The 25,851-nt window shown below is 40.1% G+C and overlaps 1 protein-coding gene and 1 long non-coding RNA gene across 5 annotated transcripts in view; both read right to left on the bottom strand.

The window, feature by feature from the left end:
* LOC309638865 overlaps positions 1 to 25,851 on the bottom strand; it is a 722,672-nt gene that overhangs the window by 226,674 nt on the left and 470,147 nt on the right. The gene's annotated exons all lie outside the window — the stretch shown is intronic.
* The window catches only part of MBOAT1 (membrane bound glycerophospholipid O-acyltransferase 1), a 110,628-nt gene that overhangs the window by 41,313 nt on the left and 43,464 nt on the right, over positions 1 to 25,851 (bottom strand). For 3 of the 4 annotated variants that reach the window (XM_082415196.1, XM_082415194.1, XM_082415193.1), the window contains exons 2-4: positions 12,790 to 12,935; positions 11,826 to 11,903; positions 8,007 to 8,102 (exon numbers count right to left, since the gene is read on the bottom strand). In XM_082415196.1, the coding sequence (XP_082271322.1) occupies positions 8,007 to 8,102; positions 11,826 to 11,903; positions 12,790 to 12,935 (320 nt within the window). The remainder of the gene's footprint in view (positions 1 to 8,006; positions 8,103 to 11,825; positions 11,904 to 12,789; positions 12,936 to 25,851) is intronic. The other variant, XM_082415195.1, reaches the window with a different exon arrangement.

The raw sequence follows: 25,851 nt of genomic DNA on the forward strand, positions 1-25,851 counted from the left end.
ATCTTGCACAACAACTAGGGGCACCAAGATACAATGCAAACTGCAGCCCATGGCCCAGACCCAAGAGCTGAGGGACAGACAGGAGGCTGTTGCTTCTGCCCCTCCAGTATCCCCCTGCTCCCTGGATTACTGAAGAGGGGGGTGATGATATTACACCTTTAGTACAATGCTCCCAAACTCCTATCAACTATGCCAGACTGGGGGAAGAAAACAAGGGACTCCTGGAGTCACAGCAAAGAAAGTACATGTTTCCACCAGGCTTCCTAGGGCTGCAAATGAAGGCAATGGAAACTCCTCTGGACTCACTTCAGAGTTCACTGTTATCTGTTCAGACCCATCTAATCGCTATACTTTGGCACTCAACAACAACAAAATCACCAGCTCTCCATTTTAACAGGAACCCACCAAATATACTTGGTATAATTTATACTCACGTCCTCAGAATTAAATTCCAAGTGATAGTGCTAATGACTGAAAAGCTGGCAGCAGACGGAAGGAGAAACATGAAATACGCTAATCTGGAAATCTCTTTGCAAATCTCTTCTTTTGTTCATATTATAGAACCCAGTTATTTGCACATACTGGGCTGGTTAGATGGAGTGATCAGGATATCATAAACCAACAGAGGAAAACATCTCGCCTGGAACAATAGGGCAACGATCTCCACTACTCCAAGGGATGTGGGCAAGTGATACTTCTAGAATGCCCAACAGGATAACCAGGAACACAAACGGCTATTGTTCCACTGGTGTAGGCTGCAGTTCACCATGATATGCATGCATAGTATGCATTCAAATATATTTAAATAACATTTAGAATTTATTATTATAATCATACAAAATAATAAAACAATTATTAAAATCACCAATAAAGACCACCCCCCCCAACCCCAGACAGAATCACTGTCTTAGCATTTATTATTTCCTTCCACTCTTTTTTCTACACATGTCCACATTCATAAAAATGGAATCTTAATACATGTATTTGTTTTGTGGTTTTGATTTTCCATTATATTGTAAGCATTTTCCAATGTCATTAAATATTCTTTGAAGACATCATTTTTAATGGATGTATATTAGTACCATAATTTAATCATTCACCTCTTTTGGACCAATTAGGAGCTTCCAATTTTGCACTATTATCGACAACAGTTGAACACGCTTATGAATAAATTTGATTTCCTTAAGGTAATTCAGTTCCTAGGAATTTATCCTATTATAGGATATAAACTTTAAAAAAATTCTTGCTTAAAATTTATGGCTAACTTGCCTTCCAGAACGGTTGTACCAATTTATACTCCCACTAGCAGCGTATGAGTTCTCATTTCATAATGTTTTCAAAAACACATGGGTAACCCAAATTGCCAACATGATGGGAGAGCAATTATCTGCCTGAATCTGGCCTCGCCTGCAAAAGGAATTAAGGTTCCTTCTTGCTTCTTCCCTCAGAAGAAAACTCGATTTGCACCCTTCTGTGAGCAAAAAGGAATCCATTCACTATCACCAACTTAAAAGGAATCAAGTATCAGCTTTATTACAAGCAGTTGTTGAGCTTTCCCGGGAGAACAGTAAATGTTCCAGTATTGTTAATAACCCATATTCACAGAGAAAACACGGAGGACACTGGCTTCTACATGTATTAATACAAACTACATTAGCAGCACAAATAAAAGTGTATCTTGTGTGTCATCCTCACCATTAACATCAGTCTTGATTACTTTTAGAATGGTAAATAAAACTGCCAGCCCCAGAATCATCTGAAGTACAAGTTTATGTGCTCCCCCCAAATTAAAAACATATATACGTCATTGGACACAAACACTGACATGATCCAATCCTGTTCAATTCCTGTCTGTGCTCTTACTCTAAATAAGTATGTTAAGCACATAGGTTCACATGCATGCTCAAAAGAGAATAGCTATCACATCAGGCTGCTTTAAAATGCCAAGTTCAACTTCAAATCACTGTTTGATTCCTCAACAAAATGCTAAATAAGATTTTTAGGCTAAAATAAATAGTAGTGTTAAACAAATTCCATTCTGAAGGAGAACTGGTGGTTGCTTGCATGTTCTTAATGAGACTAGACACTGGAAAAGAATCTCTCTTATTGACCATTTGTGATTTAAAACATCTTGTCAATTTCAGTAAGTACCCCTCCATTTATGTTTCTGACATTATCCAAGAAGATGGATTTATATCAGTGAGGCACTGTGCATTTATGGTGACAGGAAAAAAAATAATGCTGCTGCTTAATAATGCCCTATAATTTTTTAAAAAAAGACATACCCTCCAAGAACTGGATAAAGTATGGTCACTCCACAATCAGGGATCTAAATCACATTCTACTTATAGGAGCAGACACATTTTTGTTGTATCCTTTCCCAAACAAAAGTGTCCTTTCTCATTCAAACAGTCTACACTTTTGTGTGTAAAGTCAGAGATTTCTTAATACAAGGAGATCCAAAAAATGCCAGAGAACAAACATCACCTAAGGAAATTTATCATGACTATGCCTATGCCACTGAAAGTGGAATGGACAGGAACTGATTTCCATCCTCCCCTGCTGTCAAACCCCAAATCCACCCCATTTCATAAGCACATGACTTATGCTTTCAAAAGAAAGCTGGAGTAGCAATTCTCATATCAGACAAAATAGACTTTAAAATAAAGACTATTACAAGAGACAAAGAAGGACATTACATACTAATCAAGGGACCAATCCAAGACACAACTGTAAATATTTATGCACCCAGCATAGGAGCACCTCAATGCATAAGGCAAATGCTAACAGCCATAAACGGGGAAATCGACAGTAACACAATCACAGTAGGGGACTTTTAACACCCCACTTTCACCAATGGACAGATCATCCAAAATGAAAATAAATAAGAAAACACAAGCTTTAAATCATACATTAAACAAGATGGACTTCATTGATATTTATAGGACATTCCATCCAAACACAACAGAATACACTTTCTTCTTAAGTGCTCATGGAACATTCTCCAGGATAGATCATATCTTGGGTCACAAATCAAGCCTTGGTAAATTTAGGAAAATTGAAATCGTATCAAGTATCTTTTCCGACCACAACGCTATGAGACTAGATATCAATTACAGGAAAAAAATCCGTAAAACATACAAACACATGGAGGCTAAACAATACACTACTAAATAACCAAGAGTTCACTGAAGAAATCAAAGAGGAAATCAAAAAATACCTAGAAACAAATGACAATGAAAACACGACTACCCAAAACATATGGGATGCAGCAAAAGCAGATCTAAGAGGGACGTGTATAGCTATACAATCCTACCTCAAGAAGTAAGAAAAACCTCAAATAAACAACCTAACCTTACACCTAAAGCAATTAGAGAAAGAAGAAGAAAAAAAACCCAAAGTTAGCAGAAGGAAAGAAATCATAAAGATCAGATCAGAAATAAATGAAAAAGAAATGAAGGAAAGGATAGCAAAGATCAATAAAACTAAAAGTTGGTTCTGTGAGAAGATAAACAAAATTGATAAACCATTAGCCAGACTCATCAAGAAAAAAGGGAGAAGACTCAAATCAATAGAATTAGAAATGAAAAAGGAGAAGTAACAACTGACACTGCAGAAATACAAAGGATCATGAGAGATTACCACAAGCAACTCTATGCCAATAAAATGGACAACCTCAAAGAAATGGAAAAATTCTTAGAAAAGCACAACCTTCTGAGACTGAACCAGGAAGAAATAGAAAATATAAACAGACCAATCACAAGCACTGAAATTGAAACTGTGATTAAAAATCTTCCAACAAACAAAAGCCCAGGACCAGATGGCTTCACAGGTGAATTCTATCAAACATTTAGAGAAGAGCTAACACCTATCCTTCTCAAACTCTTCCAAAATATAGCAGAGGGACGAACACTCCCAAACTCATTCTATGAGGCCACCATCACCCTGATACCAAAACCAGACAAAGATGTCACAAAAAAAGAAAACTACAGGCCAATATCGCTGATGAACATAGAGGCAAAAATCCTCAACAAAATACTAGCAAACAGTACCCAACAGCACATTAAAAGGATCATACACCATGATCAAGTGGGGTTTATCTCAGGAATGCAAGGATTCTTCAATATACACAAATCAATCAATGTGATAAACCATATTAACAAATTGAAGGAGAAAAACCATATGATCATCTCAATAGATGCAGGAAAAGCTTTTGACAAAATTCAACACCCATTTATGATAAAAACCTTCCAGAAAGTAGGCATAGAGGGAACTTACCTCAACATAATAAGGGCCATATATGAGAAACCCAGAGCCAACATCGTTCTCAATGGTGAAAAACTGAAACCATTTCCTCTAAGATCAGGAACAAGACAAGATTGCCCATTCTCACCACTACTATTCAACATAGTTTTGGAAGTTTTAGCCACAGCAATCAGAGAAGAAAAAGAAATAAAAGGAATCCAAATAGGAAAAGAAGAAGTAAAACTGTCACTGTTTGCAGATGACATGATACTATACATAAAGAATCCTAAAGATGCTACCAGAAAACTACTAGAGCTAATCAATGAATTTGGTAAAGTAGCAGGATACAAAATTGATGCACAGAAGTCTCTTGTATTCCTGTACACTAATGATGAAAAATCTGAAAGAGAAATTAAGGAAACACTCCCATTTACCACTGCAACAAAAAGAATAAAATACCTAGGAATAAACCTACCTAAGGAGACAAAAGACCTGTATGTAGAAAACTATAAGACACTGATGAAAGAAATTAAAGATGATCCAAGCAGATGGATAGATATACCATGTTCTTGGATTGGAAGAATCAATATTGTGAAAATGACTATACTACCCAAAGCAATCTACAGATTCAGTGCAATCCCTATCAAACTACCAATGGCATTTTTCACAGAACTAGAACAAAAAATTTCACAATTTATATGGAAACACAAAAGACCCCGAATAGCCAAAGCAATCTTGAGAAAGAAAAACAGAGCTGGAGGAATCAGACTACCTGACTTCAGACTATACTACAAAGCTACAGTAATCAAGACAGTATGGTACTGGCACAAAAAGAGAAATATAGATCAATGGAACAGGATAGAAAGCCCAGAGATAAACCCATGCACATATGGTCACCTTATCTTTGATAAAGGAGGCAAGAATATACAATGGAGAAAAGACAGCCTCTTCAATAAGTGGTGCTGGGAAAACTGGACAGCTACATGTAAAAGAATGAAATTAGAACACTCCCTAACACCATACACAAAAATAAACTCAAAATGGATTAAAGACCTAAATGTAAGGCTAGACACTATGAAACTCTTACAGGAAAACACAAGCAGAACACTCCATAACATAAATCACAGCAAGATCCTTTTTGACCCACCTCCTAGAGAAATGGAAATAAAAACAAAAATCAACAAATGAGATCTAATGAAACTTAAAAGCTTTTGCACAGCAAAGGAAACCATAAATAAGACAAAAAGACAACCCTCAGAATGGGAGAATATCTTTATAAATGAAGCAATTGACAAAGGATTAATGTCCAAAATATACAAGCAGCTCATGCAGCTCAATATCAAAAAAACAAACAACCCAATCCAAAAATGGGCAGAAGACCTAAATAGACATTTCTCCAAAGAAGATATACGGATTGGCAACAATCACATGAAAGGATGCTCAACATCACTAATCATTAGAGAAATGCAAATCAAAACTACAATGAGGTATCACTTCACACCAGTCAGAATGGCCATCATCAAAAAATCTACAAACAATAAATGCTGGAGAAGGTGTGGAGAAAACGGAACCCTCTTGCACTGTTGGTGGGAATATAAATTGATACAGCCACTATGGAGAACAGTATGGAGGTTCCTCAAAAAACTAAAAATAGAACTACCATACGACCCAGCAATCCCACTACTGGGCATATACCTTGAGAAAACCATAATTCAAAAAGAGTCATGTACCACAATGTTCATTGCGGCTCTATTTACAATAGCCAGGACATGGAAGCAAGCTAAGTGTCCATCGACAGATGAATGGATAAAGAAGATGTGGCACATATATACAATGGAATATTACTCAGCCATAAAAAGAAATGAAATGGAGTTATTTGTAGTGAGGTGGATGGACCTAGAGTCTGTCATACAGAGTGAAGTAAGTCAGAAAGAGAAAAACAAATACCATATGCTAACACATATATATGGAATCTAAAAAAAAAAAATGGTTCTGAAGAACCTAGGGGCAGGACAGGAATAAAGACGCAGAGGTAGAGAATGGACTTGAGGACACGGGGAGGGGGAAAGGTAAGCTGGAACGAAGTGAGAGAGTGGCATGGACATATATACACTACCAAATGTAAAATAGATAGCTAGTGGGAAGCAGCCACATAGCACAGGGAGATCAGCTCGGTGCTTTGTGTCCACCTAGATGGGTGGGATAGGGAGGGTGGGAGGGAGATGCAAGAGGGAGGAGATATGGGGATGTATGTATATGTATAGCTGGTTTACTTTGTTATACAGCAGAAACTAACACACCATTGTAAAGCAATTATACTCCAATAAAGATGTTAAAAAATATATTAAAAAAAATCAAGGGATTACAATTAATCCTCTAAAGGACACATGTATGTTATTGTTAAAAATAAAATAAAATTACTTTTAATGCTCTAACTTCACTATATTGTTATCTTTGTTGCTGCCATAGTTTCCATATTTTGTTAGCAATACACATTGTTAAAAAGTAAAGAAGTTTGTGAACATGTTTCAAAAAAATTGAAAAGTTATGCCCTACAATCTGGGAGGAAAGGAATAAAGAAAGGAGGCAATTCAAAGAGAAAAAGGTAAAATTGAAAGGACCGAGGGTAAGAGGAACCGATGCCCAAAAAGCCAGTCTTAGACCAAACTACGGTCATGGAAATCCCAATGCAACAGTTTTTGTGTCCCAAACAACACTTTGCCTTCCGAAGCGTCTTCACAGTGGGACAGTTGCACAACTTGCAAAGTTCACACCAATGGGCAGTAATTTGTAGCTCTTTATTTCATTGACTATTCTCTACCAACTCATCCAATGAAAGGCAATTCAACCTGAGAGGAGAACCCGGGCTCTCCCTGACTCCAGGCTGCCTGCGGAGACCAGAACCAAACTCCTAAGGAAGTAACGTGGATAATATACAATGTGTCATGAGGAGTAGCTCTGCTTTAGTACCCATTCCACAAGATTCGTAAAAAGTTGTTCCTAAACGAATACCAACAGAGCAATAGAATTTTCACTGATCCACCGTCGTCTTCACCCAGTGACCAATCAGGAGAGGGGTGGCCCCCAGGTTAAGGCTATGGTAACAGACAAAATTTTTAGAAGAAGTATGGAGACCCCTGCTGTGCCAGGCATTGCCCTTCTCATCGCTGGAAATCTGGGGGATCTGGGGAGGGGGCCAGGGCAGCCAGGGGGCACTCAAGGGGCTCAGGGTAGCAGCTATTCATCAGCTAGTATGGAAGAATTTTGTATTATTAACCAGTAAGAGATAAACACCAACTCTGTGTTAAGGGCCTTAGAATAGGGGTTGGCAGACTTTTCCTGTAGAGAGCAAGATTGTAAATATTTTGGCTTTTGTGGGTCATATAATTTCTGTCATAACTACTCAGCTCTACCACTGTAGTGCAAAAGCAGCCAGAGGCAACACATAAATGAGTAAGTGCCTGGGTATGTTCCAGTGTAACTACAAAAACGGGTGGCCAGACAGATATAGCCCATGGGCCATAGTTTGCGATCCCTGCCTAACAACACAGCAGAGCTCACCGTCCTACAGAGCAATCAAATCTTCAACCTCAACCTCATTAGCAGAGTCTTACCAACTGATTGAATGAGCTGCCGATGACTCTTACGTGCATACTTGATCTTTACAGACCCCAAGGGACCGAGTCAAGGGACTCAGCAGTCAAGGGGCTGCCGGACTGAGTCAGCAGTCCAACTGTCCCCACACAAATTAAGATACTCACCCAGAAAAATCTGTAGTGAGAATGCCATAGTGGAAGATGTATATTCGGCTGATGTGGCATATCGTAAGGTAGCCCATTGCTACAAAAAAGGAGTATCTGGAACCAAAAACACAGAGGATCAGATTTTTGCGCACCCACTCAATCAACTTTCTCTTCTTTCTCTCCCTCACCCTCCACACGCAATTAGTCACAAAGTCCTATCTGGTCCCTCTCCATCCCAGCCCATCCCCTCTCCTCACTTTCACACCCACTGCTCTGAGCCCTTCATCTTTTCTCACCTGGACCACTGTAGTAGTTCTCAACTGTGGCAGCATAATGGAATCACCTGGGGAGCACCGGGCCCCACCCCCAGATACTCTGATTTCATTGGGATGGGGTGCACCTAGCAGGTATAATCCCAACGTGCAGCCAGAGCTGGGAACCGCTGGCCTGTAAGGTCCTTCGCTCAGATTCTCCTCTTCACAAACCATCCTGTTTACACAATGATCTTCCTAAAATACAAACCATCATCATACTGCCAACCACTCCCTTCCCGAAACACTTTGTTCTCTTGGCTTCCATTCTCCTTGTTTCCTTCCCAGCTCTCTGGTCAATTCTTCCAAGGCTCTTGCTCAGCTCATCTTCCTCCATCGACTCCTTAGGTGTTAGCATTCCCAGTGGTCTGCTTAGGACCCTCCCTGCTGATGCCTGAGGCTTCAATTACCTCCTACTCATGTTCACTTCCCGGTCTCCTTCAGAGACTGGTCCTGACCATCCTATAGTATAAACCCCCAATGCACACACACACACGCCATTCAGAACATTCATCAACTTGTACACATAAAGATAGGTGATAATCTGATTAACTACCATCTCCCTTACAAGCCTGAAAGCTCCATGAAAGCAAGGATGGTCATGTGTGTTTCATTCACCACTGCCACCTACTGTGCGTTGAGTGAACAAACAATAAATGAATGTTACTGGTCTTAAAAGTCTCCAGTGGATCCCACTATCTAATCACATCAAAACTCCTGAACACAGTATCCAAGGTGCTTCGCGTGCTAAGCTCTACTTTTCCTTCTGGACTCATCTCCAGCCACGTTCCATGTCCACCCTGTGTTAAAGCACAGTGGACTGCTCCCTTTCCACAATTACATCCTGCATTTTCAGGCCAGGAATCTTTCTCCTTCCTCTGCCTGCAACTCTTTGCTCCCTCCTATGGTCTATCTGGAAACTAACTATCTGATGAGGCTCAGCTCCAACGTCACCTGGCATGGTCTTGCTCTATCCATCCCACCCCCACTCGCAACACAATTCACTGCTCCACTGCCTGTATTTCTCTAGTGCTACATGCTAACACATATAATTATAATGTTAAAATCATACGTATGGATCTATTTCCCCAACTCTGAGCTTTCATTTTTCTCCATCTCAGGAAAAAAATCTGTATCCTATGGAGTTGTGCTAGAAAGAATATATTAGCAATAATGATAGGAAATATTAAGTGTAATAGTATATTAAGTGATATACTAAATAAGAGTCTATAGAGCAAAATAATGAAACATAATATATTTATGAGTCCTCAGCCTAGCACCTGGCACCAAGCAAGTACTCCAAAATTGGAAACTGCATCACCAAGTTCCCACATGAGGCCTTCCATCCCAGGAGATACTATATTCTGTTCCAGTTGGTTCATATGAGGTAAGTGACCACCTGTGATTTCTGCCCAACAGAGTGGCTTGGGAAGGAAACAGAAACGGTACCCCAAGAACTCTCTAGATAAATCCTGAATAACAACAATCAGTCCTGAAATGGGTTAGTTCCACATAGCTGCAAATATTAACTGTCCCCTCCTATTCCCAGCTATGCATAGGACAGGACTCATAACTCGGTGAAAGGAAGAGGAAAACAATTCACAAAGAACCCAGAAATCCTGGTCTTGAAGAGAACTTAAGCTCAAACCACCACAAACCCTACATTTCATAGGCAGGAAACCTGACATGCAAAGAAGCTGCCTGGCTTTTCCAAACCCACACTGCTGGAAAGAGCCAGGTTTCCTGACTCCAGCTTCGTTTTCTTTCCCAGAGGCAATAGGAAACAACTTCCATCCATCGGGAAATGTGAACCACTCCCTATTTCTGCAGTATTGGCAACCACACAAGCAACGAAAGAGGGGAAGAACTTGTTCTGGCATTTTTTCTTTGCGGTCTTATGACATGGCTCTCTGCTACCACAACATTATTTTGGGGAAACAGTCAGAGCCTGTCTGTAAAGGTCTCTGCCAAAGCTGGAAGATTCCACTCCCGGCCGGAGACTAACACAGAGAACCTGGAAATGCAGCTTGACCCTCTGCAAAACAGACTGCACCTCACCAACATCACACAAGTGTGGGGAAAGCTGACAAATTACAACTGGTAAGGTAGTTGGAAATGTGCTGTAGAGATGCAACAACACTTTTATAAATCATTTAATTGCTTCCAACATCAAGTGCAGGAAAAGCCAGGCATCTTTACCTCTCAGTGAAAAAAGCATTTTGTCATAATACGAAGCATTTCCAAAACCCATTCGTACCAAATTATAGAAATACGGATTTCCTATTTCCCTTCTGAAGGAATGACTCTATCCCCTTCAAGGAGGGCACTTAGAAGAAGAGATGATTAGAATTCAAATTTCCAGAGCTCCTTTGAATACAAAGTTGAATGACTATCCAAGTTAAAAGCAGGCAAAAATATTTTCCCTTACAAATCAGAAATTTATTGGAAGTAATTACAAGATTATACACTCAAAAATTAACTTACAGTGCTTTTAAGAAGGAAAACGATTGTGCTAATAGTCTTATTAATCAAAGAACTTTCTGAGGCTGAAATAAGGCATCTGCTTTTTAAGAGAAGCCATCAGAAAGGAAGCCATAGAAGGGTGAAGCTCTTTTCAAGTATATTCAGTCATTCCATAAATATTTATTGAGCCTTTATTTGTGCCAGGTATTGTTCTAGGCTCTGAGGCTACAACAGTGAACAGGAGAGAAAAGTCTTTGTTCCCACAGAGCTTCCATTCCAGTGTTACTGAGAGGCTGAATTAATTCTGAGGTTTCAGAGAGACCATGGGAAACAGAGACAGTGCAAAACAGCTATTCCAGGTATCTCCCTGGATTGTTCAAGAGTGCAGCCTTCAAGGGAGAATTAAATTACTTCTGCACTTTGAAGTCAAAATAGCATAGTAAGAATATTTCTTCCTTTAACACTTATTGGACATATGTAAAGTATACAAAATTTTGACCTATTTCATACTCAGAAAACCTCAGCCAAGTTCAAGATAACAGACATATCCATCACCCCCCAGGTTGCTTCATGCCTCTTGTGGTTCCTTTCACATCTCCCTGAGCCATCTCACCCCTGGTTACCTCTGATCTGATTTCTGTCACTACAGATTAGCTTGCATTTTTGAGAACAGAATTTGTGGGTCCTCCTTCATTCAGCACACTGATTTTGAGATTGATCCATGGCATTGTGTGTAGCAATCATTCATTCTTTTCTATTGCTGAGTAGTATTCCAGAGTGTGACCATCTGGGTTGCTTCCAGGTTGGTGCTATCACAAATGAGGCTGCCTAATTCTGACAAACTCTCTTTCACCTGAGTCCCAATTCACATCACACTTTTTTTCCGTAAAGCTTTCTCTGAAGACTCCTAGCATTTAAGGTTTCCCATCCCTCCTTTCTGATATCCCAGAGCACTTAGGATACGCCACATGTGGCAAATGGGGAGGGCATCCCTTCATCCTAGAAATATATTTCAAAGATCATGAAAAGCCTCACCTTGCATCATTCATTCCCAGGGTCTTACCTGTGAACATTGGATGCGCTTGCAGTGACCATGATTCCATAGCACATTAACACCAGCACAAAAAGATGCACAGAGTACCTGTAGAACATCATGGGGAGGAAAGGGAAACACTGAATATATTTCATATTAACATACCTCTTGGCCACCCACACTGCACCTCCACCTCCACTCCCACAAAAAAGCAAGTGATCAGTTACCCCATGTTTATGTAGGAGAAAATAAATCAAGTATTTTCGTTCTGTGTAATTAAGATACTGTATGACACTAGGAAGGCATGACATAGTCTGCCAACTGCAGTGAAGAGAGTTCTTTCTTTCAATTTTAAAGTATCAAGACCAAAACTGAGCTGCCCCAGATACCAAAATACTCATCATCCTTTCTCAAATTTTCATTGAAGGAGGAAGAGCGATAATCTACTACCCTGAACAAAGTCACAAATTCCCTTCAGTTGTACTTCTAGAAACGTTCATTCCTAAAACTTCTTCCCCAAGAAGTACCCCTCCCAAGGGATTTGCCCAGCTTTCCTAGTAGAGACAGTCTTAGACCACAGGCTTTCTCTGTTAAAGAATGACACATTCCCTAACACCAGCACGAAAACTATTGTTCTACTCTAAACGCAGGATTAACACCAGTATCTCTAGCAGTGATGCAAGAAAAACACCAATATCTACAACAGTTAGGAAAGGTCCCTCGTTGGGAAAATTAAACCTTAGAACATTCCATTTACATGACCCAGGGTGAGATCAGCAGAAGTCTTAATTTTAAGAAAAGTTCACTGAATTGATTTCTAATAGAGTCCGTTTATTGGTTCCAGTTTCTTACAGTAAATGGAGATTTCTCAACATCCCCAACATTTTAGAATACGAGTAAATATCATTTTTTTTTCCTTAGTGCCTGGGAAATGCCAAGAATATCTCTACAAAACCAAATGATAAATAGTAGAATTCAAGAGGCTCATACTCACCAGCCAAAACAAAAGATGACAAAATAGATGCCAAAAATGGTGGCAAACGCATGCCGGACATCAGGACTGGTTTTACCAGGACTCAAGTAGCTGCGGAACCAGAAAGCAGCAAACAAAGCAAAGAGCTGGCATGTCACAAAATTCACCTGTATGGGAAAAAAAAGAGAGAATCGAGACTTTTACTGTTTTGCCTGTGTGTGAGTTTTCCCTACTTCTTTCAGATTCTACGTCAAGGTGCGTCTCAGACTTGGATGTTTTCCTCAGTAGAGCATTCGTTTGGAGGAGGTGCGAGAGACTGAAAAGATAACCATACCCTCATCTGGTATAAGAAGTGACAAACCCAAAACTTTCTTCTCCAATCTCTGAGACTAGCCAAAGCTGCTTTCCCACCAACAAACCGGAGACTTTCTATTGGAAGGGGCCTTATCAGACTGTGAGATCACTTTGCTGGGTGTCTTCCCCTCCCCCACCACCCAGCGTTATGTTCTTCTCGAGATGCAGATGAATCAAATCCATGAGGCTTCCCTCATTGGTACCTCAGAAAACAAATGCTTCTCCAAAACAATCATCAGCTGTTTTCTGAGTCTAATTTTTCTCATTTTAAATTAACACGAAATAAGCAAGAATGTTGCTCAAATCCAAGGTGCACCACTAAAGACCCACAAAGTAAGAACCAGCCCTGCATTGAACTTTCAACACCAAAACTATCCAGTTATGCAAAATAGGCACCACATCTCCTTAGAAAAATCTCAGTGATCTCTCTCTCAAAAATATTTTACCTAAAAGAAACTAAAATAATTCCCCAATACCCTTAGAAAAGATCAGCTGATTTAACACAAAACCAAAATACATTAAGTGGTTTAACCATTAATTAACATTGGAAAAGCAGTTTAAGCTTTTCAGAGTATTCAGAATGAAAACTTCGGTATCAATTTGCTTTTAGAACGGACCGAGGATATGAGTATCTGAATAAACTCTCAACTTCAGCCTCGTGAGTTTTTCATGCTACAAAAAACTGCGGCTGTTAGTGAAATTCATCAGGGTTTGCTCCAAGGTAGGGCTGGAAGTAGCCAACGTCAGCTCCACCCAAGCTCATTTGTTTTCCCAATAACAAGAATACTTTAAACTCCTTACAATTCATAGAAAATAACACTTGCAGAGAATTTTTTGTTTTTAAAGTTGACTGTGCTGAGTTTCCCCTCTATTTGGAGATCACTCTTCACCAGTCTTTCCAAAAACTTATTCCTACTACTGCCCATGCTCAATTTCTACCTTCAAAGACAGGAGGTGAACAGGGATCCTATCCTGCATGATGTGGTCATACCTCTTTATAGCCGAAACGCACAACCAACAACACACATACACACACACACACACACACACACACATACACACATACACACATAGAAAAATAACTGTCTTAGCAAGGTTCAGAATGTAAAGGAATTGGCAACTAGAAAGTCAAAGTTATGATTATTTGTAGACGATCAGTCACACGTTCTTTCATTCTCTCAGCCTGCAGACCAGCCCACGGCGAGAGCAGAACATAGTTACTCAGAAGAGCAAGCAAGGGGAAATTTGCTCCATTCTTTTTGGCTGGCCAGTAATTACTGAGCATCCTTGTACGTGAAGAATGGTTCAGGGGCTAGGGCAGCAGTTCTCAAGAGTATGGTCTCCAGACCAGCAGTAGCAGGATCACCTGGAAACTTGTTAGAAATGCACACTCTCCGGCCCCGCCCAGACCTACTAAATGAGACATTCCCAGAGTGCGCCCAGCAATCTGTGTTTTATCAGACCCCCCAAGTGATTGTGATGCACACTCAAGTTTGAGAGCCAATAGGACAGAGGAGAAAAAAGGCATGATCGCTGCCTTCAGGAGTTTATAATCTAACTGGCAAGAGAACACAAATAACCTACAAGTAATTGTAAAGTAACATTAACATTGTGTGCCTTTAGATCCAAAGTAAATGACAAGAAGTTCATGCTTAAGGAGGGATGAGATTCAGGCAGACAATCAGGAAAACTGGTGAAACTGGTGAAAATTGAGGGATGTTACGAACATTAAAAAATTAAAAAATAATGCCTGGGTCCTATCCTCAACCATTCTGATTTATCTGGCCTGTCGTCAGGCCTTTTCAAAGTGTTCAGGTGATTCTAATATGCAGGCAGGCTGGCGACCTCCTAGACTAGAAGTATAAAGAGAGAGACCTACAGAGGCACCCATTAGGAGCTGGGCTTTCCCAGAATGAAAAACACAAATACAGGACAGGGAGGTGGGACCGTGCAAGCTTGAGGCAAGGATGAAGTGGAAGAGATTTAAGAGTGATCAAAGCCTGACTGCCATCACTCAGCCAACCCAGGGCTCCTCAGGTCTCCTGAGCTGGGCTGGTTGTCTTCAAGACCCCTTCAAACCTATCTCCAAGGAAGAGAGGGCCTCACTGTGGGAAAACTACATCTAATCTTGTCACCCCAGCAATTGAAAAGGAGAAAGAGAAGACTCACTTGGCCATTGAAGCAAACTGCCATTATTTAGTCACCATAATGTCATACGTAACCAACTGAATGCCCTAGTCCTGGCACTAAAAAGCCAACTTGGGGCTTCCCTGGTGGCGCAGTGGTTGAGAATCTGCCTGCCAATGCAGGGGACACAGGTTCGAGCCCTGGTCTGGGAAGATCCCACATGCCGCGGAGCAACTAGGCCCGTGAGCCACAACTACTGAGCCTGCGCGTCTGGAGCCTGTGCTCCGCAACAAGAGAGGCCGCGATAGTGAGAGGCCCGCGCACCGCGATGAAGAGTGGCCCCCGCTTGCCGCAACTAGAGGAAGCCCTCGCACAGAAACGAAGACCCAACACAACCAAAATAAATAAATAATTAATTAATTAATTAAAGGTGCTAATAATTTTTTAAAAAAAAGAAGAGGAGCTTTACATGCTCTGGGTTTCAATTTCCTTTTATGAACTGGTCTCTAATGCCTCTTCCAGCTCTAATGGTCTCTGATTCCATACATATCTAACCAGAATCTTTTCCCTTAACTATTCATGGTAAATGCACAAATGCAACACTTCAATATGGATTAAAAGCCTTCCCCTATATACAAACACAACACACTCCCCCAGCCTCTTCCCAGGAGTAAGTCACAGATGGCTAGCTGAGGGTTCAGGGCAAACTGTTCCAAGGTAAAAGTAGAAATACACAATAGCAGCACTTAGTTCTAGCAGGAAGGTTCTAGCAGAATTACTTTTCAATTACCAGAGGTACATCTTAAAAGGTACGGGCTGAACCACAAGTAGACACCACTTCACACCATTAGGATGGTAATTATTTTAAAGACAAAATAATGAGCATTGGCAAGGATGTGGAGAAATTAGAACCCTTGTGCACTGCTGGTGGGAATGTAAAATGGTGCAGCTGCCATGGAAAACAGTGGTTCTTCAAAAAATTAAAAATATAATTACATACAATCCGGCAATTCCACTCCTGAGTATATACCCAAAAGAACTGAAAGCAGGGTCTTGAAGACATATTTGCCCACCATGTTTATAGCAGTATTAACCACAATAGCCAAAATGTGGAAACAACCCAAATGTCTATAAACAGTTGAAGGGATAAACAAAATGTGGTATATACACATACAGTGGAATATTATTCAGCCTTAAAATGGGGAAAATTCTGACACATGCTTCAACATGGATGAACCTTGAAGATATTATGCTAAGTGAAATCATCCAGACACAGAAGGACAAATATCTAATTCCACTTATATGAGGTACCTAGAAGAGTAAAATTCATCAAGACTGAAAGTAGAATAGTGGTTGCCAGGGACTGAGGAGTGGAGAGATGGATGGTGGTCATGGTTTCGTAACAACGTGAATGTACTTAATGCCACTGAACTGCGCTATATGCTTAAAAATGGGTAAAGTGGAAAATTTTACATTATGTATATTTTACTACGGTTTTTAAAAATGTACAGGCTGGAGCACAATACCAATTTCTTTGTGTTTCCTAGTTCATATCAATACTGGTAGCTGGTAGGAACTATGACCATCTCTGCAGCCAAGAGTGGCTAGCTGCCGTGACAACAATTCGTATAGGAACATACTTAGATCTTTGTTCCCTTCCTCTCTAATGGACTAACAAAATTGGAGACATTATATTTTAAAAATATATCCCAAAATGGGTTTGATTTAATGTATGGGATCTACTTCCAAACAATCTTGAGGGGATGGGAAGAGTGGAGTGAGCATAGATCCGTGGTCCTCAGCTAGGGATGAACTGCTCCCCAGGGGACACTTTTGGTTGTCATAACCAGAAAGGGGGTGGGGGGTTGGTGCCACTGGCATCTAGTAGGTAGAGGCCAGGGATACTGCTAAACATCCTGCAAGGCACAGGGCAGCCTCCCACACAAAGAATTTTCCAGTCCAAAACGTCAGTAGTGCCAAGGTTAAGAACTCCTGGTATAGATGAAACAAGATTGGCCATGAGCTTCAAACTGTTGAGGCTGAGGGCTAGCACATGAAAAGTTCACTCTACTCATCTCTCCACTTTCACATATTTTTGCCCTTTTCCCTAATAAACAGGTTTTTAAAACTACACAACTCTGGAAAGCAAATCACTGGCCCGAGATGATACAGAGTTTAAACCCTAGTGATTCCAAGTAGTTGAAACGGAAGTCTCTTTATCCACATCAGAGAAACAGCTAAGTTAGTGAGGGTATATACGTAAGTATAGAAAAAAACCAAAACAATAAAGGGATGATGGCTTCCTAAACAGGAAAAGAACCACCTTTTATGAAATGATCAAACTCCTGAAAGAAGAGAACCAAATTATAACAAATGCAAGAGAAAAGGATTTCCCGTCAATAATAATCAAATTAAGTACTTGTGGCCTCCCAGCCCATGACCAGCAACAGAACCAGCGGTTACCAGCAGAGGCAGACTACTGGGCTGCAAGACCCAGCTTCACCACTTACTGGTTGAAGAGCTACAAAGCTCACTTCGTCTTGGCTCCTGGTTCATGTGATGGAGGCAGTAACAGTATTACTACTTCTCAGGTTGTTTTGAGGGCTAAAGAAGTTAATGTAGAAAATCACTGGAAACAGTCCTGGCACTGACAGGCACTTGCTATTAATATTATTCTATATCCACTAAGTTAACACACAAATTGTGCACAGATTAAACTCAATATGCGGTCACCACTGTTGGGCTGTTAAGAATCGGCTTCCCCAGTCTCCTCCCTGCTGCTCTTGGACTGATGCCCTTTCCCACCCATCATTCAGGCAGCTGCCTGAGTCTTCCACGTACCCTTTCTTCCACAGGGAGAGGCAATGCAGCCTAGGACGAAAGAGTCAACCCCTGGGTTTTCCAGTTCCTGATTAGAGTCTTCTAAACCTAAAGCAGAGGTAAATCTGAAAGTCAAAGCAGTCTCCAGAAATTTAGGAAAGATCTCTTTTTCCTTTTTAATCCTGAAAGCTTATCTTCACAGATCAGGAGCAAAACTGAAGAATTTAAAGCATTGGAGTTTCTACCATAATCCCAGAGGGAAGAAAAGCTCTTAATGATATAAGAGCTATTTTTTTGCACAAAAGTTGATAAAGAGTTTGGCCAGGGATCTGAAGGAGGGATTCCGTGGGGCAGGACTAGCACTTAGACATGGGGACAAAAGGGTAAGAGCAAAGATGCTCAGACCATCGAAATGGATGGGATCCCTAGAGAAGCCTGGAGGAAGGATGCAGGTTATCACAGAAGAAGAGAGGGTTGCCCGGCTTCTCAGAATGCAGCCCGGGGAGATGGCCAGCCCTGTAGAGAAGCACTCCAGAGGACCACAAGATGGGCTCCTCTTGAGCAGAGGCCAGCAAGGTTCCAATGGCACGGGAACCCAATGCCTGCCAAGGCCAGGGGAAAGGTCTGCTTCTCATTCCCAGGTGCAGAGGGAGACGAACCTTTACAGCCTTAAATGGGAGGTGAGCTGCCTAAAACTGGCAATTTAGCTTGAAAGGTAAATTAAGTTTAGCAGGGAGAAATTTTAAAAGTTCCATTTTTGCATATCTGTCTGTGGCTGTAAATTTTAAACCCACTGTTATTACCTCTATTAGAAATGTGCACCAAATTTTTACACACAAAAAAAGTACACCTCAGTATTATTTCTAGTAGCAAGAAGAAGGAATCTAAAAGTTCAACAATTAGTAAAGACGCTGGTTAACATATAAAACAAAGGATGCACCTTGCACTATAATCCTTTTCAAAAGGAATATGGTAGTATTTGCTACAAGTCATACTTTTGACCAATTCCCAAAAATGTATTCATTGGTTGATAAAAAGCTTAACGCTGAAAAAATGTCAAGGCATTATTTACAAGACAAAATAAAGCAATATCTACCTACATATAGGATAATAGAGGGATAATAATTAATGGTAAACCCATTCAGTATAATAGTATTAAAATGGGCATTACAAAGCACCTATAATGAAATGAAAAACATTTGTTGTAACTAATAAAAAGCAGAATATAAAACTGTATGGACATGTACAACCATGTTTTAAAAAAAACAATAATGGCATATGGAAAAAGGCAAAGATAACATGTAAAATTGAATATGGCTGTTTTATCAACATGACAGGAATCCAGGCAAATTCTTTGTAAATTTTTTTTCAACTCATAATATAATTTCCATAATGAATTTCTCATACACACACACACACACACCCCCTACACACAATCAGGGCACTCTAAGAAACTCACAACAATTCTTATTTAATTCTACTCTATCCTCAGGGTTGCATTTATTGGCACCTACTGTAAATAAAGTTTAGGGAGGAGTTAGGCATAAATAGAAGTCAACTTGTAAAAAGTTTCACCTTAAAGAAAAACGCCCTTTTTACAGGCAGCAAAATGTCAGGAGTAACCGTGATATGCATGGCCAGAGAAGATGAAAATAGGTACCTTTACACTTAATAAACTCTTCACATTTAAAAGGAAAGTGTTAATTCTCGATATCACTCTGCACAGTAGCCAAAGAGTCAAGTTTTTACTTTTAGTATTAGAAACTACATGAATAAATGTATTTATAAACATATTTGTTCTAGTAATGCTATACTGGATGCACTATTTAATTTTTAGAAAATCGCTTTTAAAACCTCTTTTCCATTTCTTAAATTTTACTATTTTGAAACAAACACGCCAAGCGGCAAGTTAATTTCAAGTTCCATTCTACTATTTAAACTCATATATGAATATTACATTCTGTCAATAGCACAGACCACAGTATTTTCATTTAAAACATGTAAATTGTATTTGCATATTTCAACTGTGTATTTATAAATTTTTACGGGACAGCTCTGTTGCTAACTAGACCTCTAAAATTACAAAATTATTTTGTTTTTGCCTTAGTAAAAAAATTAAAATTTAAAAAAAAAAGGAAGGTGTGCCAAGTTTTTATTTTTTACTGATGCCCTCCCTCTAGAGCAGGAAAGAAAGCTGCACTTTCATTCGTGATCTCTGACAATATGCCCTCCACAATTAAACAATTATGTGGGCCCTTCTACAGAAGGAAGCAGTAGAGCACAGCTGTTTTGATCCAACATAACTTGGATTCAGCAAGAGCTCAATTTTCACTGCTCTCGCAAGATTTCAAAGTCACGTACCCAAGAGTTTGACTTCTTATTTCACCAAAGCCCAGTCACACTGAGCTGCAATTTTCCAGTGTAAGTTTTCAATCTTTCTGCTCTCATGTGCTGCTAGAAAGGCATTTCTTGGGGATTTCTGTTCCGTGGCCTTCATATGCTTCCCCAAAAAACCAATCTTTGCCAGGAGCACAAAACATTGCCTTCCTCCGAATGAAGAGATGCAAGCAGGCTATTTTTAACAAACAGCAAAGATTAACAGTCCAAAATGATTTCCCTGCTACAGTGAGTTACCAGAGGTTCACCAATGAGACGGAGGCAACTGTCCAGGCCTGGAATGCTCTTCTCAGCAATGCTGCCTTATATGTTCCAAGACAAAACCAATCTAATTAAGCAATTCCTTATTTAAAGGCGGGCTGTCCCTCCTCCACAAACAGTGCTTTTTGTGCACTGCCTCCTACAAATGCGTGTGGCCCAGGAAAGTATGAAAAATGCTATTCCCTTCTGTACCACAGAACAAAAAGTGGCTGTCCCTTACTCTTTAGCTACTTTGCACTTTCAAAGACATCCTTGTTATACTTCAAATCTAAACTCCTTGGAATGCCAGCAAGAAATGCTTTTAAATCTGTAATAAGCCAGTGTTTTCCAAGCTTGTAGATGAACAAATATGATTTAAGACTGATAATCAATGTGTGTAATGTATAACCACACAAACTTCTAGTTGATATTCTGTCTCATCATAACAATAAATGCCTTTTTTTTTTTGAGTGCTTACCAAGTGTCGGGCACAGTGATAAACTTTACATAAATGATGTAATTTCAGCTTCACAACTTTATGAAGTAGCTTACTCCCACTTTACACAGTAGGAGAAGGAAAAACAAAGGCTGAATTCACAAAGCTAGTGAGTGACACAGCCAGGGTTTAAAACCTGGCCTGAGTCCTCACTCATTACATTGTACTGCTTCCCCTCAACTTCAAACATTCTCCCCAGAAATACTGTCACTCAGGGAGAATTTAGTAGCTGCCTGGATTAATTTCCTCAGGCTGCCATATCAAAGTACCACAGACTGGGGGGCTTAAACAATAGAACTTTATTATCTCACAATTCTGGAGGCTCTGAATTCAAGATGTCGGCAGGGTTGTTTTCTTCTGAGGCCTCTCTCCTTGGCTTGTAGACAGCCGTCTTCTCCCTCCCAGAGGGTCTTCCCTCTGTCCGTGTCTGTGACCAAATTTCCTCTTTTTTATAAGGACATCCGTCATTGGATTAGGACCTACCCAAATGACCTCACTTAACTTAGTTACCTCTTTAAAGACACTATCTCCAAATACAGTCATGTTCTGAGATACTGGGGGTTCGACTTCAATATCTGGATTTTGCAGGAACACAGTTCAACCTCTAACACTTCCCAATAAAAATCCTCTACTCAAAGACATGGAATGAAACAGACCTCATTTTCCTTGCTCCTGCAGGTGGGAAGTTAGCAAGACCCAAACCAAGCTGTGAGGGATGTTGTGTCTCAGCATAAGCTGGAGCCCCCTCCTCGCCTGGAGATACCTCTGTGCAGGGAAGACTTGATAGAATTCAGGACTCCTTGGGGAATCCTGAAAAACCTTGGCCACAAGCACGCTGTCACCCACATCCTCTGGAGATATCATTTCACCCTTAGAATGAATTCCACTGTTAGCCAGTTAAAATATTATTATTATTAATAATAATAATAGCTAGTATTTAGGGTGCTTACTATATCCCAGCACTGCTCTAAGTCCTTCTGCCTGTAAGTCACCGAGAGGTTAAGAAATTTTCCCCAAAATCACACACCTGGTAAGTGGCAACACTGGAATTTAAACTTGGGGATACTGGGTCCAGAGTCCCTCCGCTCAGCCACCCCAGAATGATTCAATTAGTTCAATCTTCTCATGTAATTCCAACATCTCATTTTCTGGATAAGGAAAGTGGAGCCCAGAGATGCCCGCTCACTCAGTCTGGGTCACACAGTCACCGAGAATCAGGTTGGGACAAGAACTAAGGAGGCCAGCACACCTTCCCAAAATTCCCCACCAGCCTTGGGTGTGGGATGGAAATAAAACAGGGTGCAGGGGGTCAGACAGGCCCATCTAGAAGTAAGTTCTGAGGAAGGATCCCTGGACCGCCAAAGAGGGGAGGGGAAACAGGCTGTTGTAGAAAACACCACTGAACAAGCACGTGCAACGTCTGCAGATGACTTTATAATCTTTTCTTTTTTTTATTGAGATACAACTGACATATCACATTATATTAGTTTCAGGTGTACAACACAATGATTTGATATTTGCATGTATTGTAAATGATCAATACAGTAATTCTAGTTAACAGCCATCACCACACACAGTTACAACTTTTTTTTCTTGTGATGAGAAATTTTAAGATCTATCTCATAGTTACTGTACAACACAGGGAACAATATTCAGTATCCTGTAACAACCTGTAATGGAAAAGTAATCTGAAAAAAATATATATATGGTAGCAACTTTCAAATATACATTTCATTTTCTTATAAAATTAATAATTGCTCATTTGAACAAATGAACAAATACAGAGACGTGCAGGGAAAAAGCTCAGTTTCCCCACTGCCAACCTTCCACACACACTCTCCACCATTCTTCTTAGCAAACTACAGTATGTTTTTAAATACTTTTTTCTATTTGCAAAAATATACCCATATACACGGTTTCTCCTTTGAATATAATCACGGTATAAAAATTACCTGCAACTCAATTTTTCACTAACAAAATATCATAGACATCTTCCAAGTCTGCTCACATTGAGCTAGTTTATACTTTAAAAAGTAAAAAGCTGCATGATATTCCAAAATACGTGTTGGGGGAGACGGGAACACTCCCCACTTCGTAGATTTCCATAAGGACAAAATAATTTCCACTCCATTCCCTAGGAGGGAAAATACAAAAGGAGAATTTCCACCTTCTGTCCACCCTGACCCCTTGCTTCCTCCTCCCCAGGGAGGGAAGAATGACTTAGCCAACTGGTGAATCGCAGAGGAGACACTGGGCATGCCTGGTTCAGCCCCCTGGGACTTCTGTCTTTGGGGGCCAGTCTACATTTAGACAAGGACATTCTCTGCTCTGTGCTCCCTGCCCTGCTGCCCTTCTCCCATCAGTACCAGTAGTTGGGGTCATAAGTCTTTCTCATTCAAGGGTAAAGAAACAGGAAACTTTTGGTCAATCAGCTTTATCACTAATAAAGATAATGTTTTGATCTCCCTCTGGCTGTCACTTGGGTCTTATTTCCTAATTGGTTCCACATCTAGGAGAGGAAGAAAAGGGTTTTGTTGATTAGTTTCCCAAAACGCCAATATTATGTATGTGACATAATTTATGCAAGCATCCTCCAACTGCCAAGTGGTTTCCAGTTTGGGACCATTATAAATAGCACCATAAAAAAAAAAATCCTTGTACATACATCCTTATGTACTGGTGATTTTATGTCTCTAAGATAAATTCCTAGGAGTTCGATCAAACAGAATATTTATTTAAAATTTCAATAAATATGACCAGGTTACTTTCTCTACAAGTTTAAGCAGTTTTGTAATAACTGCTGGCCCTCCCGCCAGCTACATATGAGCATGTGTCCTTTCCCCACACCCTTGCCTGCAGCAGATGCTATGAATCTGTTTAACCTTTCCGATCAGGTAGAGAACTGGTAGTATATTAATTTCAATTTGCATTTTCCTGACTACTGGTTGAGCATCTTTTCATTTATTATTGGCCTTTGGCCAGTGAATTTATTAGCCACTGGATTAACATTTTCATTATAGTAAAAAGGGAGTGATGCAGATCAATTAAGCACTCAGATTTAATCAACAGTACAGGGTCCCTCGGTATCTGTGGGGATTGGTTCTAAGACCCTAGCAGATACCAAAATCTGTGGACTGTTGGCCCTCCTTATCCTCAGGTTTTATCCACGGATTCAACCAACTTCACATCCGCAGACAAAGGAGGGCACACTGTAATGAGAGCTAGCAGAGTATCGAGATAAGAGTCCAGGCTCTGGAGCCAGACTACCGAGGATTGAATCCCACCCTAACTTACCTCCTAGCCATACAACTTTAGCTAGTTATCTAACCTGTACTCCAATTCTTCTGTAAAATGAGGATAATAATATAGCTACCCTCATAGACTTAAATGAGTTAATACATGTAAAGTGATGAGCAGGGTGCCTGTCTAGCATGAAATGCTCAAAGTGTGCTAAATATTATCTTTCTTTCCCCATCAAGCTGTTTACCCAACACAGTAACAAGAAGAAAAGCTCAAATTACTAATTAGAGTTGATCAATTTCTCTGCACATCCTTTAGTAAAAAGCATATAAATGATGACCGTCCCCCCCATCACTTATGGCACCAAATGCATAATAAGCTCCTATATGGTCAGCAGCTGTCCTAAATGTAAAAATGCAATTCGTCCATCTTCTCTCCCAAGTGAGATTCAACTGAGTACTTTAAAGAGGCCACACTCATTACTCTAACATTTTAAAAAATCTCCTTATTATTTAAAAGTTCTTGGACATTACCGATCTGAAATAGTAGAATTAATCAATAAACATAAGCCCAACCGGAATGGAGCATGAATCAATCACACTATGATACTATAATGTCATCTTATAAAAAAAGTAACTAGACACACACACACACACACACACACACACGCACACACACGCGCGTGCGTGCACACACACACACGCACTGTATTTGGTTATTTCATGTCCCTAGGGAGGCAGTATGTACAAATATCATCAGTGTTTCCCCAGTGGGTAAAATGGAGAGGTTAAATAAGGTTTATTTAACGAGAGAGAGGAAAACAGACTCCCAAATCACCTCTTTCCCCAACAACCTATCACTGCCTCCTAAACAAAAAACCTGACCTGAACAATTTCTTTCTTGGTGGACTTAAGTAAAAACTTTACCACTCCAAAGAAAGGGCCTTCCACAGATGGATGTGCTTTCCCATCACCCATAATACTACTTACTATTTAAGATGATACTGTGAGTGAGGTCTCTGGGGACAAGGGAAAATGCAGAACCAGGGCTATATTTTCTTATGCAACACCCGAGGGTGTGACCAATTATCTCAGACTGTTATGAAATTCTCAAAAGTCTCAACACAGAATTAATTTTAATTCAGTTTTAAGTTGAAAATACAATATATCACCTTTTAGCTTTTATAAAACAGAGCTCTTGGGGAGCCAGACGGGATGCAACACAAATGCCACAATTCCAAGAGTGGACAGACCCAAGGCCTAGTGGCCATCGTACAACCAGGGAACAACAAAATAGGAGTATCTGTGATTCTGCCTGTCCCTAAGTACTAAGCTATTTCCAGTTTCTATTATGTAATCACCTTCTCTAAAATATGTTTATAATAAAAGGGAAACTCCAATTTGGACTAA

The sequence above is a fragment of the Balaenoptera physalus genome (assembly GCF_965194825.1).
Source record: "Balaenoptera physalus genome assembly, chromosome: 11".
NCBI classification, from domain to species: domain Eukaryota; kingdom Metazoa; phylum Chordata; class Mammalia; order Artiodactyla; family Balaenopteridae; genus Balaenoptera; species Balaenoptera physalus.